Here is a 20664-nt window from a genome sequence, read left to right on the forward strand (position 1 = left end):
TAACCTCACATTAGCTGTCAAGGTCAGTGAATATATCATCCAAAAAGTATATTCAAATACCACATCTAGCTTTTTCATCTCATTACTTCCCTAACAACAACTACTATTAATAACTCTAGCCTAACAGTTATATCTTGCTGTTGTAACCACAGTTTGCAACTCGTGCGCTTCCAGCCACTCAAACTTATCACACAGACACATTGCAACCCACTCTTATCATGATCTCTCTCTTGCACAGTTGATGGCAGACAGCCACCATCACCACCACCAAGTCTGGTGGAGGGCCAAGGCACCGGTGACCCGTTTCCATCCAAGGGGTCAGTGTGGACGTGGTGGGGGATTACAAATACCTGGGGATACGAATTGACGATAAACTGGACTGGTCAAAGAACACTGACGCTGTCTACAAGAAGGGTCAGAGCCACCTCTATTTCCTGAGGAGACTGAAGTCCTTTAACATCTGCCGGACGATGCTGAGGATGTTCTACGAGTCTGTGGTGGCCAGTGCTATCATGTTTGCTGTTGTGTGCTGGGGCAGCAGGCTGAGGGTAGCAGACACCAACAGAATCTACAAATTCATTTGTAAGGCCAGTGATGTTGTGGGAGTGGAACTGGACTCTCTGATGATGGTGTCTGAAAAGAGGATGCTGTCCAAGTTGCATGCCATCTTGGACAATGACTCCCTCCACTCCATAATGTACTGGTTAGGCACAGGAGTACATTCAGCCAGAGACTCATTCCACCGAGATGCAACACTGAGTGTCATAGGAAGTCATTCCTGCCTGTGGCCATCAAACTTTACAATTCCTCCCTCGGAGTGTCAGACACCCCGAGTCAATAGGCTGGTCCTGGACTTATTTCCACTTGGCATGATTAACTTATTATTATTTAATTATTTATGGTTTTATATTGCTATATTTCTTCACTATTCTTGGTGCGGCTGTAATGAAACCCAATTTCCCTCAGGATCAATAAAGTATGTCTGTCTGTCTGTCTGTTTTGAAAGACCTAGATAAGGTAGATGTAGAGAGAATATTTCCAATTGTGGGAGGAATTTGGACCAGAAGACCCAATTCAGAATAACAGGACGTCCCTTTATGACAGAGATGAAGAGGAATTTCTTTAACCAGAGGGTACTGAATTTGTGGAATTCATTGCCAGACAGCTGTGGAGGCCAAGACACTGAGTATTTTTAAAGCGGGGGTTTGATAGGTTCTGGATTAGTGAGGAATCAAAGGTTATGGGAGAAGGCCTGGGCAACCCTACCCTGTAGGTGTTTGGACTGTGCAAAGAAACCCACAGTCATCGGGAGAATATACAAACTGCTTACAGACAGCAGCGGATATCAAACTTTGATCTGTAATTGCTGGTGTTGAAAAGTAAATCTGCTAACCACTACAGTGTCCTACACTACTGGAGTACACTCCAGCATCACTCATGGTTACACAAGCACGGAGACGTGAGTGAAATGTCTAGGAGCATGAAAGAAGTCTGTTCCAATCTCACACAGTGGCACAGTAGTGGCAGTTCCATTACCCTACACCCAGACTAGGCAAATGTTTTGTAAACCATTAATGCAAGAGGATTCAAGTACATAAGCAAATAGGTATCATCACAATTACTTAAGGCCTTAGTGAGAACATGGAGGATCATGCACATCTTTGGACTCACTATTTGAAGGAGGAAATAGTTTCTTGAAAGAGAGCGAAGTAAAATACTCGGATGGCAGGTCTGTCCCACAAAAAGTTGATCAAGCCAGGTCTCTACTCTTAACTTCAGGCAAATCAGAGGTAACTTCTCATTCTTAAGTATACAAACTATCTAGTAGCCTCTGTAATGTATTTGTAGGAAAAATGGTACCCTAGGGTCACTAACTCAAAATAAGGGATGAGCCATTGAAAATTACAGCACAGAAACAGCCCCTTCATCCCATTTAGTCCATGCTTGGGATTAATGAAGGTGAATTTCTTGACACAGAGGGTGGCGTATCTTTAAAATCCTCCACCCCAGAGGTCCATAGAAGCTCTGTCGTTATTGCATTCCACACAGAGATCTATTGAAGGATCGAGGGACATTCAGCTCTCTCCTTCCCAGCCACCAATTAGACTGGAAGAGGAGCTGATGAAGGATCTTCAGTGAGTTGTCAAAATATATCCTGTAGATATTGACAGTATACAACTGGCACAAAATTACCTTCCTCTCGCTATTCTGGTCCTCCTCTATTATGAATTTACCTTCTTAAATGTAAGACAGCCCGAGGATCAGAGGAGAATGATCAAACTGCACAGGCCACCTACAGGTAGGATTGGAGCTATGGTTCTCAGTGGCTGCCTCCTGCTGTCACTTTGCCCCTCTCCCCCTCACAGGACTTGATTTGGATGAAGTGAACTGCATGGTGAAACTAGCTTAGGAGAGTTTTGAAAGCGGAAGAGTCATTGCACTGGGGCAGTGGTACAAGCAGTCGTCACAACTGGAGTCTTCTTTGGTAGCAGCGGATGCCATGACTTCTGTGCCCTGTTCTGCCTTGCTCTCCATGAAGCATTGCAGAACTGTCTTCCTGATTGTTGATCCCACCTGCCCAGTTCGGCAGAGCTGATTCACATGCTAGGACAGACATGTCCCACTCTCCCTGGGCTACCCTCACCCTGTTTACCTTGCCCGTCGAAGCGTGCAGCTGCTATCACATGCAAACGGCTACTTGGAGCCACAGGTGAGAGCCGAGTGTTTGGCGGAGTGGGAGCTGCCCCAGCCCATCACACTCCCCACCACTGAGCACATCTACAAGGAGTGCTGCCACAAGAAAGCAGTATCCACCATCGAGGGCCAGCACCATCCAGGCATGCTCTCTTCCTGCTGCTGCCAATGGAGAGGACGTACAGGAGCCACACTTCAACCATCAGGCACCTGAACCAGGGTGGATAACTTCACTGAACTGATTCCACAACCTACGGACTAACTTTCAAGAACTGTACAACTCGTGTTCCCAGTATTATTTATTTTTTATTATTATTTTTGTATTTTCGCAATTTGTTTTCTTTTGCACATTGGTTATGTGTCAGTCTTCGTGTGTAATTTTTCATTGATTCTATTGTATTTCTTTATTCTGTACAGGATCAGACATACAGAATCAATTAATAAGTGCGTAAGTGTGTTTGCAGAGCAGACAAAATGGTGAGGACAGCAGGAAGGAAAGGTCCAGTTACCTCACTGACATACGGCCTCTTCACTCCCTGCCCAGGCATCTGTTGGGTTGGCCGTGGTCCTGCATATCCATGCTGTGGCATTCGCTGGCTCTGCGCACCGAACATGGGGTTGATGCCAGGTGGCCTCGAGTGGTTCATAGACATGTGTGATATGCTCGAAGGTCCCATTGTGCTGGCCATCCCTCCCGTGGTCATTCCAGTGGAGATCTGCGGTGAGCCACGAGGGCCAGAGTGACTCATGTATTGGTTGTTGTAGGACTGAGCAGCACTTATCTGTCAAACAAAAGCAGATACAACATCATTTAATGGTTCTGTTGCATCCCTGTGAATTGTGTGCAGTTCTGGTCACCTACCAACAGGAAGGATATCAATAAGATACAGACAAAAGGGACTTGAGAACCTGAGTCACAGGGAAAGGTTGCATTAATCAGGACTAATCCCTGGAATGTAGGAGAATGAAGGGAGATTTGATAGAGGTATATAAAATTACTAGGGTTATAGACAGGGTGAATGCAAGCAGGCTTTTTCCACTGAGGTTCGGTTAGACTATAACTAGAGATCATAGGTTAAACGTGAATTGTTTAAAGGGAACTTGAGGGGGAGCTTCTTCACTCAGAGGACGGTTATGTGTGGAACAAGTTACCACTGGAAGTGATGGATGTGAGTTCAAATGCAACATTTAACAGAAGTTTGGATAAGTGCATGGATGGGAGTGTATGGAGGGCTATGGTTCAGGCTCAGGTCCATGGGTCTAGGCAGAATATCAGCTTGGCACGGACTAGGATGCACGAAAGAGCCTTTTTCGGTGCTGTAGTGTTCTGCGACTCTATGTTTCCAAGCTAGATAAGGGGAATGTGCCCTTGTCATAAGCTAGCTATCACCACAGGGCAGCAGACGGACCAAAGAGTACAGTTCACAGGTCACTGAAAGTGGAGTCACACGAACACAGAAAGAAGAAGATATATGTCACGTTTGTCTTCATTAGTTAAGGGTACCTAGTACAAGGACAACACACGAGATGCTGGAGGAACTCAACAGATTAGGCAGCATCTACGGAGGGAAATGGACGTTCAATGTTTCAGATCGAGACCCCTTATCTGGAGAAGTCCGGATGAAGGACCTCAACCTAAAACTTTTGAGTGTCCATTTCCCTCCTTAGATGTTGCCTGACCCACAGAGTTCCTCCAGCATCTTGTATGTTAATCCTACATTCCAGCATCTGCAGTCTCGGTGAGTACAAGGATTGGAGTGTCACATTGGGTAGAATACATTCGTGAGATGACAATTAATGAGAAGACCATAAGACAGAAAATGTAGGAGCAGTATTAGGCTATTTGGCACATCTGTTCCACCATGGCTGATTTATTATCCCTCTCAACCCCATTCTTCACACTTCTCCCCGTAACCTTTGATGCGCTTACTAATCAAAGACCTATCAACCTCTATTTTAAATATACCCAATGCCTTGGGCTCCACAGCCACCTGGCTAGAGAAATTTCTCCTCACCTCTGTTCTACTGTGTGTGGCTCTGGGCATCCAGCTATAGAAGGGATTATTTAAGCTAGGAAGGGTACAGAAAAGATGCACAAGGATGTTACCAGGACTAGGGGTCATGAGTTATAAAGAGAGGCTGGATAAGCCAGTATTTTTCATTTAGGTTGGTATCACTAGGACATGCCCTCTTCTCATTACTACCATCAAGGAGGTGGTACAGGAGCCAGAAGACAATGTTCCAGGAACAGATTCTTCGCTCTGACATCAGATTTCTAAATGGACAATGAAACCATCTACACTTCTTCACTATGTTTTTCTCTTTTCTTAATCTGAATCTGCACTGCTTACTCAATTTTATTATCTGTATTTTTTATTATATATAATTATTTTTATTATTATGTATTGCAATGTGCTGCTGCCACAGAACAGCAGATTTCACAGAATATGCCAGTGATATCAGATCTGACTCTGATTCTGTACCATAGGAAGCTGAGGGGTGAATCTTTACGGTGTAGGAGAGTAAAACTACAGGGCATACAAGGTGAGGAGTATGAAATTTGAAGAGGCAGAGGAACATTCTTTTCACACAGGTGTAAACAAGCTGCCAGAGGATGTAGTAGAGAAGGATACAATTACAACATTTCAAAGAGGCACATGGTTAGAAAAGATTTAAAGAGATAAGGGCCAAACGCAGGGAATGGAAGGAGCTCAGGGAGGCAACTTGCTCAGAATGGATGAATTATTTTTTTGATTAGCTTTATTCATCACGTGTACATTGAAACATCCAGTAAAACACGTAATTTGTGCCAATGACCAGCACAGTCCGAAGATTGTGCTGGGGTAGCCCACAAGAGTCACCAAGTTCTGGAGCCAACATAGCCTTCCTACTACTTACTAACCCTTACTGGTTAGTTACTTACTGGTGCAAAGCGGGGGGCAAACATAAGTGGAGATGTGGAGAAAGCGAACCAGCTGAACAACTTCTTCAATAGGTTCGACAGCACAATCTCACCCTCACTGCAGAACTCCACACCAGGCTTACTTCCCTCACAGGAAAATATCCACTCACAGGAGACCTGGCCCACGCCCAGGTTTACGGCTGCACAGGTGGAAGGTCAACTGAGGAAGATCTGTACCAGCAAGGCGGCTGGACCGGATGGAGTTTCCCCACGATTACTGAGGGCCTGTGCAACTGAACTGGGAGAACCACTACAGCGCATCTTCAACATGAGTCTAGATCAGAGAAGAGTACCCAGACAGTGGAAAACATCTTGTATTGTCCCGGTACCGAAGAAACCACAACCAAAGGAGTTGAATGACTTCAGACCTGTTGCCTTGACGTCGCACGTGATGAAGACCATGGAGCGGCTGATAATACAGAATCTGAGGCCACAAACCAGGCACGCCCGGGATCCGCTTCAGTTTGCGTATAAGGAGAAGGTGGGAGTGGAGGATGCTATCACGTATTTGCTGCACAAATCACTCTCTCACCTAGATGGGGTCAGTTGTGCTGTGAGGATTACATTCCTTGACTTCTCTAGTGCCTTTAACACCATCCAGCCCAAGATCTTAAAGCACAAACTAACGGAGATGGGAGTAGACTCTCACATGGTGGATTGGATAGTGGACTACTTGACAGATAGACCTCAGTATGTGCGGTTGGGAGACTGTAGGTCTGACACAGTGGTCAGCAGCACAGGAGCGCCACAGGGAACCGTACTCTCTCCGGTCCTGTTCACCCTGTACACATCTGACTTCCAATATAACTCGGAGTCCTGCCATGTGCAGAAGTTCGCTGATGACACGGCCATAGTGGGGTGTGTCAGGAATGGACAGGAGGAGGAGTATAGGAAACTGATACAGGACTTTGTGATATGGTGCAACTCAAACTACCTGCGTCTCAATGTCACCAAGACCAAGGAGATGGTGGTGGACTTTAGGAGATCTAGGCCTCATATGGAGCCAGTGATCATTAATGGAGAATGTGTGCAGCAGGTTAAGACCTACAAGTATCTGGGAGTACAGTTGGACGAGAAGCTAGACTGGACTGCCAACACAGATGCCTTGTGCAGGAAGGCACAGAGTCGACTGTACTTCCTTAGAAGGTTGGCGTCATTCAATGTCTGCAGTGAGATGCTGATGATGTTCTATAGGTCAGTTGTTGAGAGCGCCCTCTTCTTTGTGGTGGCGTGTTGGGGAGGAAGCATTAAGAAGAAGGACGCCTTACGTCTTAATAAGCTGATAAGGAAGGCGGGCTCTGTCGTGGGCAAAGTACTGGAGAGTTTAACATCGGTAGCTGAGCGAAGGGCGCTGAGTAGGCTACGGTCAATTATGGAAAACCCTGAACATCCTCTACATAGCACCATCCAGAGACAGAGAAGCAGTTTCAGCGACAGGTTACTGTCGATGCAATGCTCCTCAGACAGGATGAAGAGGTCAATACTCCCCAATGCCATTAGGCTTTACAATTCAACTGCCAGGACTTAAGAACTTTTTTAAAGCTATTATTAATGCTTTTTGAGTTAGTGTTTTAGATGCATATCATATTATTACTGAGTTAAGTATTGTATGTAATGAGTTTTTGCTACAACAAGTGTATGGGACATTGGAAAAAATGTTGAATTTCCCCATGGGGATGAATAAAGTATCTATCTATCTATCTATCTATCATCTTTGGACTGTGGGAGGTAAACGGAGCACCTGACGTAAACCCACGTGATCACAGGGAGAACATACAAACTCCTCACAGGCATCAGAACTGAACCCATGTCGTCTGCGCTAAAAAGCGTTGCACGAACTGCTACACTACCATGCCGCTCTTGCCTATTTCTATAAATGGATGCAAGACTTCAAAAATCAGCTGTGATTGCCTTCTTTCTCATTAACTGCTGAAGACTGGTAGACAAGTACAGTACTGTGCAAGTCTCAGATACATTCCCATTCGGACCACATCAACTCTGCTTCACATTCCCATTCAGAAGGATCTCCCGGTTGCCACCCACTTCAACTCTGCTTCACCTTCCCATTCCAATATGCCCATACATTGCCTCCTCTACTGCCAGGATGAGGCCAAATTCAGGTTGGAGGAGCAACACCTCATATACCGTCTGGGTAGTCTCCAGCCCCTTGGCACGAACATTGAATTCTCCAACTTCCGGTAATTCCCTCCCCCTCCCTTCTCCCAACCCAGTTTCACTCTGCCTCCTCCAGCTGCCTATCACCTCCTTCATGGTTCCGCCTCCTTGTACTATCCATAGTGCTTTCCCCTTACATTCATTCTTCACCTTTCCTGCCTATCCCCTCCCTGCTTCCCGTCCCCCACCCCTTGATCTTTCCCCTTACTGGTTTTTCACCTGGCACCTACCAGCCTTCTCCTTCCCACCCTCCCCCCACCTTCTTTATAGGGCCCCTGCCGCCTCCCTCTTCAGTCCTGACGAAGGGTCTCGGCCTGAAATGTTGACTGTTCGTTTCCACGGATGCTACCCGACCTGCTGAGTTCCTCCAGCGTGTTGTACGTGTTGCTTTGACCCCAGCACCTGCAGAGTATTTTATATTTATATAGCTAGGGTGTCTGTGACTTTTGCACAGTAGGGTAGTAATTTTATGTATTGCACTGTACTGCTGCAAATACAAGTTTCATGACATACGTGAGTGATGATAAACCTGATTCTGATTCTCTATCGTGGACTGAGAGTGGGAAGGGGGCAGGGAGAGGGGAATCACGGTTGGGAAAAGGGGAAGGAGGAAGCAGGAAGCACTGGAGAGACATTCTGTAATGATCAATAAACGGATTGTTTGGAATCAAATTACCTTGCCTGGTGCCTAAGGCGTGGGTGTGTCTGCACCCGCGTCACCTCCCCCACCCCCCTCCGGCACTCCTTTGCTACCTGACGCGCCCCCCTCCCCATGGCGCTCCACCCTCGCCATTGCATGTTGACAAATGCAGTACTGTCCGAAAGACTTGGGCCCCCTAGCTACAGGTATGTGTCTAAGACTTAACGCACAGTACTGTATTTTTGTGGACAATGGCAGCGAAAGATCATAATTCTTTCCATAATCAAAGAGCATAGAGACGATAAGACACAGGAGCAGAATTAGGCCATTCAGCCCATCGAGTCCACTTCACCATTTAATCATGGCTGATCCTGGATCCCATGCTGCCCCATACACCTGCCCTTTCACCACATCCCTTGATGCCCCAAACAGTCAGGAATCTTTCAACTTCTGCTCTGAATATACCCATGGACTTGGCCTCTGCCGCAGTCTGTGGCAGAGCATTCCACAGATTCACCACTCTTTGGCTAAAAAAAAATTCCTCCTCGCTTCTGTTCTAAAAAGGTCATCCCTCAATATTGAAGCTGTACCCTCTAGTTCTGGATACCCCCACCAGAGGAAACATCCTCTCCACAACCACCCTATCTAGTCCTTTCACCATTCGGTAGGTTTCAATGAGATCCCCGTGTATTCTTCTAAATTCCAGTGAGAAAAGGCCCAAAGCTGCCAAATGCCCCTCATGTTTTAATCCCTTCATCCTCATGAACATCCTCTGGACCTTCTCCAATGAAAATACATCCCTTCAGAGATAAGCGCCCAAAGCTGTTGACAATATTCCAAGTCCAGCCTGACTAATGTCTTATAAAGCTTCAGCATCATCTCCTTGCTTTTATATTCTATTCCCCTTGAAATAAATGCCAACATTGCATTTGCCTTCTTTATCACAGACTTGCTATTTTGCTCTCTGTTTGCACTACTTATATATACAGTAGATTCCAGTTAATTGGGACACATCAGAAACAGTATGTTTTGGCACAATTAAGTGGATGACTCCATTAGAACATAGAACACAGTAATCGACAGCACATCACAGGCCCTTTGGCCCACAATGCTATACCGACCATGGTGCCAACTACGTAACCTCCTCTAGAAACTGCCTAGAATTACCAACCGCATAGCCCAAGTTTCATCAAAATCGTTAAAAACGTATATAAAAAGACAAGCTAACATTTAACTGTGTAGCAAATTATGTATTTAAATGAAATACAGAACAAATTAGAACACTACTACCAATGCTACTACGGTACTGTAAAACTTTGTGTTCATTCCTAACAATTATCGACAGAGAAATTTATCCAGTTTACATTTCCATATAAGGTAATATTTTTCAGCTGGAGTCAAATCTTTTCGTAACATCTTGGCAAAGGCCTAAAATTTTGTTCAAAATTAAAAACAAAATTATCAGAAGATCACTGCATTTTGAATCGGTGGCCGTCGGCCCAAATGGGTAACTTAACACAAACACACACAACTGACGTTATTTAAAAACTGTTCGTTCTAAAAGGGGTGTAGTGCCACACAAGTTCAAGCAACTGATGCTAGTTACAAACTGTTCAGTGCCAGTCTCTTGTTCCAATTAAATGACATAGTGTCTTAAATAAACACAGGGAATCCTGGCTATTTTCTCAATTACACAATGTCTTATAAAGCTGACACAGATGTCACAAAGCTTGGTGGCAGTGTGAAATATGAGGAGGATGTTAGGAGAATGCAGGGTGACTTGCACAGGTTGGGTGAGTGGGCAGATGCATGGCAGATGCAGTTTAATGTGGATAAATGTGAGGTTATCCACTTTGGTGGCAAGAACAGGAAGGTAGATTACTATCTGAATGGTGTCAAGCTAGGAAAAGGGGAAGTATGGGATCTAGGTGCTCTTGTACATCAGTCACTGAAAGTAAGCATGCAGGTACAGCAGGCAGTGAAGAAAGCTAATGGCATGTTGGCCTTCATAACAAGGGGAGTTAAGTATAGGAGCAAAGAGGTCCTTCTGCAGTTGTACAGGGCCCTGGTGAGACCACACCTGGAGTATTGTGTTCAGTTTTGGTCTCCAAATTTGAGGAAGGACATTCTTGCTATTGAGGGAGTGCAGCGTACGTTCACGAGGTTGATTCCCAGCTGGAATTTAGAAGGATGAGAGGGGATCTGACTGAAACATATAAGATTATTAAGGGATTGGACACGCTAGAGGCAGGAAACATGTTCCCGATGTTGGAGGAGTCCAGAACCGGAGGCCGCAGTTTAAGAATAAGGGGTAGGCCATTTAGAATAGAATTGAGGAAAAACTTTTTCACCCAGAGAGTTGTGGATCTATGGAATGCTCTGCCTCGGAAGGCAGTGGAGGCCAATTCTCTGGAAGCTTTCAAGAAAGAGTTAGATAGAGCTCTTAAAGATAGTGGAGCCAAGGGATATGGGGAGAAGGTAGGAACGGGGAACTGATTGTGGATGATCAGCCATGATCACATTGAATGGCGGTGCTGGCTCGAAGGGCCGAGTGGCCTACTCCTGCACCTATTGTCTATTATCGATTAGTTTTTGTTTGTTGAGAGTTGTCCCAAATAAGCAGGCGCCCTAATGATCGGGGGGGGGGGGGGGGGGGGCTAAGTAGGTGCTACATCTTGCCCAAGGGTCACCTACAGACTCTTACACCTCCTTTGGTAGAGACATATCTCCAACCCACCACCTTTACAAATTCAGAACAGACTCTTAAAAACCTGCGAAACACACGTTCTCCCACAGTGGTGATGAACTCTACAACAAGCTTACTTCTACCTGCCAGCGACCACTTCAGCCTCAGTGCACCTCTATTTTATGAGGTGCAGGCTAGATATTACATCTAACTTTAAAAATGCTGATCCGTCGTGATATTGTTTTCTACAGGAGCACTGTTATCTCTGGCAAGTTCCAACATTTAACATAATGAACAGGCAGTGGGATTAACTTGCGCACCATCTTTCTGGGTTATCCTGACGCTGGAATTTAGGTGCCTATTCTTTGCAGACGGTTCAGACATAAGGGAATATTCATCAGCTGTCCTGATCTTGAGCACAGATGTACTAACACCAGCGTACTGGAGAAGGCCAACACGAAGAGCAACTCCACCACGATGAAGCAACACCGATGGATAGGTCATGTCATCCAGGTGGCTAACTCATGTCTCGACAAACGGGTCCTTTACTCGCAGTTGAACGAAGGTCAGCTAAATAAACACTTCAAAGTTAACATCAAAATCAGCCTGAAGAAATTCAACATTCCATCTAACAACTGGGAAGACAATAGATACACCTGGAGGGAGCTGTACTACATGACAGCGACCTCCGCTGTGCCACAGAGAACAAGCAGCAGCTGCGAATGGAAAGACTGAACAACCAAAAGATCCAAACACTAACCACAGCCACCAGTGACACTGCAACAGAATATGTGGATCTTGGACTGGCCTCTACAGCCAAATGAAGACCCACCAATAGACAACCCATCAGGAGAACATTGTACTCAACTTGAGTGAGAGCTTAAGTATTCTTAAGCTTGAATATCAATCAGAGGCTAACATGAGGCAAATGGGGTAGCATTAATCTTTCCGTCAACAGACTGCCAGTAAGGATGGAGGCTTGTCATTCACTGGACGACCAGCATGGCCGTTTTTGAATGACATTCATTATATGATAAAAGATTAACTGTGTAGAAATTGCGTAAGAATTATAAAGTATTTTATAAAAGCAGGTATTAAACTAAAGCTACTGCTACTTTTACGAAGCACTTTCACGACTACACGATGCTGAAGAGAACAATGATACTCCACAGACGAAGGGTGGCTTTTATGCATCTGAACTCTCGCTCATCATAATGCAATGAACTTATTAGGATTCAGAGAACTGTACAGGTAGCACTCTGCTGTTGTGAATCTACAAACTTTTTCATAACTGATAAGATGTTCAGTTAGAATAAAGAATGTCAAACATAGAAGGTAAATGCATGTTATGTAAAATAATCCTTCAGATTATTTGCTTTTGCTATTGCTTGCACGGCGGAGGTGGGGGGGTTATTGCTTCAGCTGGTGCAAGTGGGGAAAGGGGAAAAAACAGGGTCGATGCTTGCATGTGGGAGGAGGGGCTTGGGGCTTCTGATGTTCTATCACTTACTCTGAAGGGTTCTTGTTTCATGGATATCTCTGTGAAGAGTAAGAAATTCAGGCTGTATACTGTACATTGTCCGATATTAAATTGAGCCGTTGTGAAAAATAATCTGATTTAATGAATTAAGATCCATTTGTTCCCTCAAAGCTTTGTTATTCAAAGCAATGATCTTGAAACTTCCATGCTTCTTGGAGACGGCAGGAGAATAGAGTTGAGTGGGAAATAAGGGCCCAGTTCAGCTCCCACATCTTATGGTCTTGTGACCACAAGAGTCCCGAGTGCTGCTGATCTCACCCCTTGGCGACCATGGGCTCACAGTGCCCATTATTAAATAAAGTAATTAAATTAATTAATGAGGCAATTAGGCAGCATTTCAGTTATGGAATGGGGAAGTGTAGACAGGATTAAGCTCATTTTGATGCATCCTACACAGAAGAACCTGTTACTGTCCATAATCCAAAGCATTCCAAAGGTTCATTGTCCTCTGAGTAAAAGAACGTTCTCCTCATTTCAGTCCTGATCAGCCAAGCTTCAGTCCGGAGATGACGGCCCCAGTCCTTGACTTATTGGCATACACAAACAACTACACTCACAGAATGTTAAATCTTGTCACCTCTTCAGCAAGAATAAATCCAGACTACTGAACTTTTCCTTGTAGGACAACCCTGGCTCTCTGCAATCCTTCTGGCGACTCCTGGCTCATCCTGAACATTGACAAGGAGCACTGCCACAGGTAAGACATTTACGGGAAAGGATCATCCATCCATCATCACAGGCGCCATAATCCAGGCCATGCACTCTTCGCGCTACTACCATAAGGCATGAGCTACATAAACCTCAGACCCACACCAACAGGTTCAGGAACAGTTATTACCTCTCAACCATCAGGTCCCACACCACCAGGTTCAGGAACAGTTATTACCCCTCAACCATCAGCTTCCACACCACCAGGTTCAGGAACAGTTATTATCCCTCAACCATCAGGTCCCACACCACCAGGTTCAGGAACAGTTATTACCCCCTCAACCATCAGGTCCCACACCACCAGGTTCAGAAACAGTTATTACCTCTCTACCATCAGGTCCCACACCACCAGGTTCAGAAACAGTTATTACCTCTCTACCATCAGGCTCCTGAAACAACGTGGATAACTTCAATTATCTCAACACTAAACTGTCTCCACAACCTGTAGACTCACTTTCAAAGATGCTAAACCTCACTTTTTCAGTATTTTTAATTTTTTAAAATTATTGGCATGATTTATCTTCTTTTGCACATTGGTTGATGGTCTGTCTTTGTTATGCATAGTTATTGATAAATCCTACTGGGTTTCTTTACTTTCCTATGAATGCCTGGAAGATAATGAATCTCAAGGTAGTATATGGCGACATATACGTACTTTGATAATAAAATCACATTGAATTTCTAGAGCACATTGGTTGTTTGTCAATATTTATGTATAATTTTCAATAAATTCTATTTTTTTTTGTTATCCTGTAAAGGCCCACAAGAAAATGAATCTCCAGGTAGTATACGGGGACATACAAATATTTGGATAATAAATTTACTTTGATTTTTGTTTCATATGTCCTGCCACTGTTCCAGGCTTGATTCTGAGTTCTGTTTCTCCTGCAATTGTTTCCTTTTCCTCTCTCCCTTTCTCTGGCTGTCCTCATTCATCTATAAGGTTAGACAGAGATAATGCCCAGGTCTTACCGGTCCATACTGGCTCATCTCGTGGCTTTGCTTCTCCTGTAGGGCAGCCACGGTGGCGGTGGCAGTGGCGGTGGCGGTGGCCGCAGCAGCAGCCACAGCGGCAGCCGCCGCAGCAGCGGCCGGCTGGGTGAAGTGCGTTGGTGGCCTGGAATGTGAAGGGATTCCCATTCCACCAGAACCATTTGGGCCACCAGGGTAACTAAAAGCAAAGAGAAAGTGAATATTAATGGAAAGATGGACGCTTTGGAAAGGACGCTTCCTTAGACCGCTGGGGATTGGCAACATTGCCACCTGCATTCACTAAGCAAAGTTTCGGATGCACAGAGAAAGTCTTGGCTGAACTTCATGATAGGTCATTATGACTGCAGTACAAGGTATTCAGTTCATGTGCTAGCCTGTAACATAGAACATTACAGCACAGTACAGGTTCTTCTGTTGCAACATGTGCCCTTGAAACCTGTAGCATTTCTAATCAAATCCTTTTCCCTGGCCCCTTTATTTTTAAATATTTATTCAATTCCCTTCAAGTGAATTCATGGAAAATAACTCTCATGGGGCCAAGGAGTGGAATGCTGGATGCAATAAAAGTAATATTCATTAGAAATCCAACCCATAACACCTACCTCACTAAATCTAACGTAACGACTACCTGAAGAAAAGTATTTCAGAACTGACATCAATTTATTGTTTTGCGGAAGCAGTACAGTGCAACACATAGAAACAAACTTAATTACAATAAGGAATGTAAGTTATATAAATTAAATAAAAAATATATGAAAGCCAGGCGGTGGTGTAGTGGTATCAGCAGTGGGCTTGGAGGTGAGCAGTCCTGGGTTTGAATCTTGGAAATGGTAGCAGTAGGGCTCTGAGGTAATGCTTACCAGTAAGTGAAATGCAATTTTATGGTCTGGGGTGATGTTTGATTCCAAAAGGGACTTTCCAGAGATTGATGTTGCATTTAAACAGAATCCTTCCAGATTAACCTGCAGGTTGAGTTGGTAGTAAGGAAGGCAAATGCAATATTAACATGCCTTTTGGGAGGATTAGAATATAAAAGTAAGGAGTATAAGGAATTTGAGGCATTGCTAGAGCACATTTGGAATATGGTGAGCAGCTTTCAGCCCCCTATCTAACAAAGGATGCGTTGGCATTAGATAGGATCCACAAGACGTTCACAAGGATGTAAGGGTTAATGTATGAGGAGCGGTTGATGACTCTGGATCTGTACTTGCTAGAGGTTAAAAGAATAGGGGAGAGGGGTTGAGAATCTCATTGAGACCTATCGAGTTATGAAACTCGTAAACAGAGTGGATGTGGAGTTGATGTTTCCTTTCGTGGGGGGAGGTCTAGGATCAGAGGGCACAGCCTCAGAAATCAAGGATGTCCCTTTGAGACAAAGATGAAGAGGAATTTCTTTAGTCAGAGGATGTATCTGTGGAATTCATTATCACAGACGACTGAGGAGGCAAAGTCATCGGGTATATTTAAAGCAGATGTTGATAGGTTCTTGATTGGTGCCAAAGGTTATTGGGAGAAGGAAGGAGAATGGAGTACAGAGTGTGAAGATAGTAATTCAGACTTGATAGGATGGCAGAGTGGACGCAATGGACCAAATGGCCGAGTTCTGCTTCAATGTCTTATGTTCTTATTTTTGAATGGACAATGAATCAGCTCAACCCCTATCTCAGAGATGGGGGTTTTAACACAGAGTGGTGGGTGTGTGGAACGCCCTGCCAGGGGTGGAGGTAGAGGCAGATGCATTAGAGACATTTACGAGACTCTTAGACAGACACATGGATGACAGAAAAATCTTACCAGCAATTTCCGTTAAGATGGCGTGCATGTGAACGCAATAGCCTCTCAAGGCCCAACCAAAGGTGCTTTTTCCTTTGTAAAAGTTGTTCTTTACGATCCAAAGACAATTCTACACCCAGAACATTGCATACTGCAAGGCTGCTCCATCGCGGATCAACGTTGCTGGACTGCTGTCAGCAACGGAGCCAGTCAAGGTATATAAGGGGCCGGCCCCAATATTGGAGAGAGTGCTGGCTGAGGTTTCGAAGGGGCCATCCGAGGCTGGGATGAACAAGGAGCCAGCCGGGATGTCAGACCGCTACTTGGAAGCATCAGAGTTGGTGCAATATAACTGTGGAAGACTATCTTGAACATTTCACTTGCGATTGCGATATTCTGATAGACAGTGATAATGTAAGCTGCAGCAGGCCTGTTACCCTTGTTTGGTGGTGGGACAGATGACATGAGACCTCTGTGGCATCGGTTGTAGCGAGGACTATGCCTCAAGCTTTGGGCTTGCCTGCTGCTGCAGACCAGGTGAGAGACACGAAAGCGATTACAGCGTGGTGTCCAAGCTCATCTGGGGCCCGGCCGCTCCCATCAGTGCTGCCCTCCTGTGTTAGAACGGTGGAGCGACAAGCTGGATTGTGTGCGTCTGTACATTGCCGAGAGACTGTACCTTGAAGATTGGGCATTGTCGCTCAGGGACTTGGACTACATATATAGTTTTTTTTTGAGTGAATAGGCTTCTTTGCTCCCTATTTTGATTACTCACTAATTATTGAATGCTTGCTTCTTATTTTGAATGTTTTGCACCTTGGCCCCAGAGGAACGTTCTCTCATTCAACTGTATCTACATATGGCTTGAATGCTAATTAAACGATTTGATTTGAAATGGGAGGGCTATGTGGGAAGTGTTAGATTGATCTTGGAACAGATTAAAAAGACAGCACAAAATTGTGGGCCTAAGGGCCTGTACTGGGCTGTACTATGTTCTACATAAATAGTCCCTGTTGAGGCAGTGAATGAAGCCTACGTGAACAGCATCTCCACAATAAAACAATACCAAGTCCAATGGATAGGTCATCCACATACCTAACTCATGTCACTTCGAAAGATCCTTTACTCTCAGATGAAGGAAGGTCAATGAGCCTTGGTGGCCTAAGAAATACTTCGCAGATAATACTCTAACTCTACCCCGACCACTAACCACAGCCACCGCTTACTCTGACCCACAGTTGTTGTCGCTGCTCCTCTCCGCACTGCAACTTTAATGTTTCTTTAGCATTTCTCGGTTTTTTTACAGTGCCGAGTTGCTAGCTCAATGTTCAACCCAGTACGGATAGAAAGTGTGCAAGGATCCAGCCTGATTTGAACCCGGGACGACTCGCCTCAAAAGTCCGGTATAGATGGCACTGGCCCGCTCCTTGACCACAGTGCTCCAGAATAAGTGGATCCCAGATCGACCTCTACAGCCACCTGAGGACCCACCAATAGACGATCCCTCAGAAAAACAGCACACTCGACTCCAGTGATCGCAGAGAGAGGGAAAGGTGAGTGAAAAAATCAGGAGCAAATTGATGGGAAAGTGACAGGAATAAAATGGGATTAGTGATTAGTGTAAAATGATTTTTATTGTTTGGCATGGACTCAAGATTAGGAATATGAATTATAGAAGTGGAAGGAGCTTTTAACAGATACTGCTTAGTATTACTTTAACTGGGCAAAGATAATTAATGGAGGATTAGAGTTTTCAAAGATGCATTTTCTATCATTAATTCATAAGAATGTGTTTCCCTACCAAGTTACTAACTGATGGAAATGGCAAGAGGTGGCCTCCTGTGTTTTTTTTAACATTTATGTCATAGAGAATATTTGAAATAGTATTCATTTCTTTTTCTTCAATAACTCATTACAATATCTATTCCTAAAGCTCCCTGCAAAGAATACTGGCTAACAGGTTCCTTCACCATTTACGATGCTCTTGTCAGTCAAGAATTCTGAGTCAATTTAAATTTAACAGTCATCATCAAAGCTTGTCACACCAGACAGCCAGCCACTCTGGTGTTGTTTGGTTGACGTTGAACAGGTCAGTGTCAGCTAAATCAGGCGAGAGTGGGCAGTTGCACAGAACGTGTTCTGCACCCTTTCGCCACACTCGCAGGATTCGCTGGTCTTTAAACCCCACTTCACCATATTGTCTCCCGTCCTACAAACTCCTGCTCTCGCTCTGTTGAGAGTGCACCACTTCCGTCTGTCAAGCAGTGTCCAGTCTGGCAACATTTCTGTGGGGTCTTGCACTGTATTGTGGGTGGGGTGCTGGCTTCTGTTTGTTGTCAGAGGTCAATCCTGTATGTTTGGGGGGATGTTCCGTGCGGCAGTTCCTCCACTGTAGCAAAGCTTTTCCTCGATTTTGGGCGGTTGGAAACTGGCACATGATGATGTAGTGGGTGCTGTGGATCCGAGTTCTGTTTACCTTTTTCAATTTCTGTTGTAGTTTGTCTTCGGATCTCTGCGGGACAATGCCTGCAAGTCTGTAAATGATGTTAGTGGGTGTGGGGGCGCAGTGTGCCTGTGATTATTCGGCAGGCTTCGTTAAGCAGTGGGTCTTTTTTCTTCGCATGGGCTGATCTGCTCCACACAGGTGCACAGTATTCTGCAGGTGCATAGCAGAGTGCTAGGGCAGTTGATCTAAATGTGTGAGCATTAGCTCCCCATTTCATGCCTGCTATTTTTTTCAAGCGAGAATTGCGAGCACCAACTTTCCCTCAGAGTTTTTGAATGTGGGTGGCAAACGAGAGCGTCCTATCCAGTGTCGCGCCCAGGTAAATTGGAGTCGGATGGTGTTTGAGCTCCTTCCCACACCAGAAGATCTTGATTTAACAGTAATTAAACTGCTTGAAACAACTGGCATTAATACAACTAATAAATCTGCATTGTACCGGATCGACTGCGAGAATATGGCAAGTGCGCATGCAGCCAATCGACTGTGCGGTAAATCGACCGGTCCCTATGGGTGGGAGGCACTCTCTCCTGGGCACAGGCTTTTGCCACCGACAGCTGGTGAGACTCAAGAAGCAGTAAAGCAATTCAAAATTGCTTTCAAGTATTCAGACTTCGGAGATGTCAGAAACGGTCGGGAATGTAAATGAAACAATTCCACCGCTTCAACAAGTTACAAACAATGAAGATTTGGAAGGCATCAACAATCATCTTGAATGTTACAGTGAAAATGAGGATTTGGAAGGTGCAATCGTTGAAAGCATTGTATGAAGGCCGTCCATTATCTCCACTAGGTGTCTGCGCTAGTTTTGTTGATTTATAGTCAATCAAAAGAACACAGCAGTGTGATAGTTCTCTGTCATATCTGATAACGATAGTGAAACGTGTGTGGATGAGATTTCATGTCCAATGGTACGAGTGTTCGTCACAAACTGGGGTCTTCCTTGGTCGCAGTGGATGACCGTGACTCATCTCTGCTTTGTCATGTCCTTCTGTCTCTACGAAGTGTTACAGAACCGCCTTCTTGCCTGTTGGATCTTATCTGCCCAGTCCACTGGAGCTGACTTTACACGCTAGGACAGGCACCTATCTCACCGGGGTATGAGGCTCACTGGCAACCCTCACCTGGTTTAGCTTGCCTGTCAAAGCAGTGTACTGAGGTGTGGCCACTGTCACATGCAAACAGCTACTTGGAGCCACCGGCGAGAACTGAGAGTCCGGCGGGAGTGAGCTGCCCCAGAATGGACACGACAAGCCCTTTCACCAGAGGTGCTATCTCTGCCTGGATACCCCAAACATGGCAGGGTACAGTGGATGAATCCTCTGTCAATAACTGCCAGGAACTAATACCCAGTGTTCTGATTTGCTGGGTATTCATTTAAATACATCATTTGTTACACAGTTAAATGGTAGTTTGTCTTATACCTTTTTTGACTATTTGCATGAAACTTCAGCTAATTGGGGCAGCCAATTAATTGTGTCCCAATTAACCAGAATCCACTGTGAATGTATACAGTGAATAAAGTTAATCCTCGATGATACCGTATGAAACTAATCCCATCTGCTGACACATGATCCATATCCCTCTTGTCCACTTACCCGTCTAAACGCCTCAAACAGATGATCGTTTCTGCTTGCAATACCTACCTTGGCAGCACGTTCCTGACAGCTACTGCTCATCTGCCTTTCAGATTTCCTTTCAACTTTCCCTCGCCCACCCTGAAGCTATCTCTTCCGGTGTCTAATATTCCCACCCTGGGAAACAGACTGCTTCACATATCTATGCCTCTCGGCATTTTCTATACCAATCATAAGACCATAAGACAAAGGAGCAGAAGTCGGCCATTCAGCCCATCGAGTCTGCTCTGCCATTTTATCATGAGCTGATCCATTCTCCCATTTAGTCCCACTTTCCCGCCTTCTCACCATAACCTTTGATGCCTTGGCTACTCAGATACCTATCAATCTCTGCCTTAAATACACCCAATGAC

At 44.9% G+C, this 20664-nt stretch overlaps 1 protein-coding gene across 5 annotated transcripts in view; it reads right to left on the reverse strand.

Annotated features, from left to right (window-relative positions):
- LOC140735561 (zinc finger MIZ domain-containing protein 1-like) overlaps positions 1-20664 on the reverse strand; it is a 241122-nt gene that overhangs the window by 57629 nt on the left and 162829 nt on the right. For all 5 annotated transcript variants that reach the window (XM_073060760.1, XM_073060768.1, XM_073060776.1 and 2 more), the window contains 2 exons: positions 14378-14576; positions 3204-3476 (listed from right to left, as the gene is read on the reverse strand). In XM_073060760.1, the coding sequence (XP_072916861.1) occupies positions 3204-3476; positions 14378-14576 (472 nt within the window). The remainder of the gene's footprint in view (positions 1-3203; positions 3477-14377; positions 14577-20664) is intronic.

The sequence above is a fragment of the Hemitrygon akajei genome, chromosome 1, assembly GCF_048418815.1.
Source record: "Hemitrygon akajei chromosome 1, sHemAka1.3, whole genome shotgun sequence".
NCBI classification, from domain to species: domain Eukaryota; kingdom Metazoa; phylum Chordata; class Chondrichthyes; order Myliobatiformes; family Dasyatidae; genus Hemitrygon; species Hemitrygon akajei.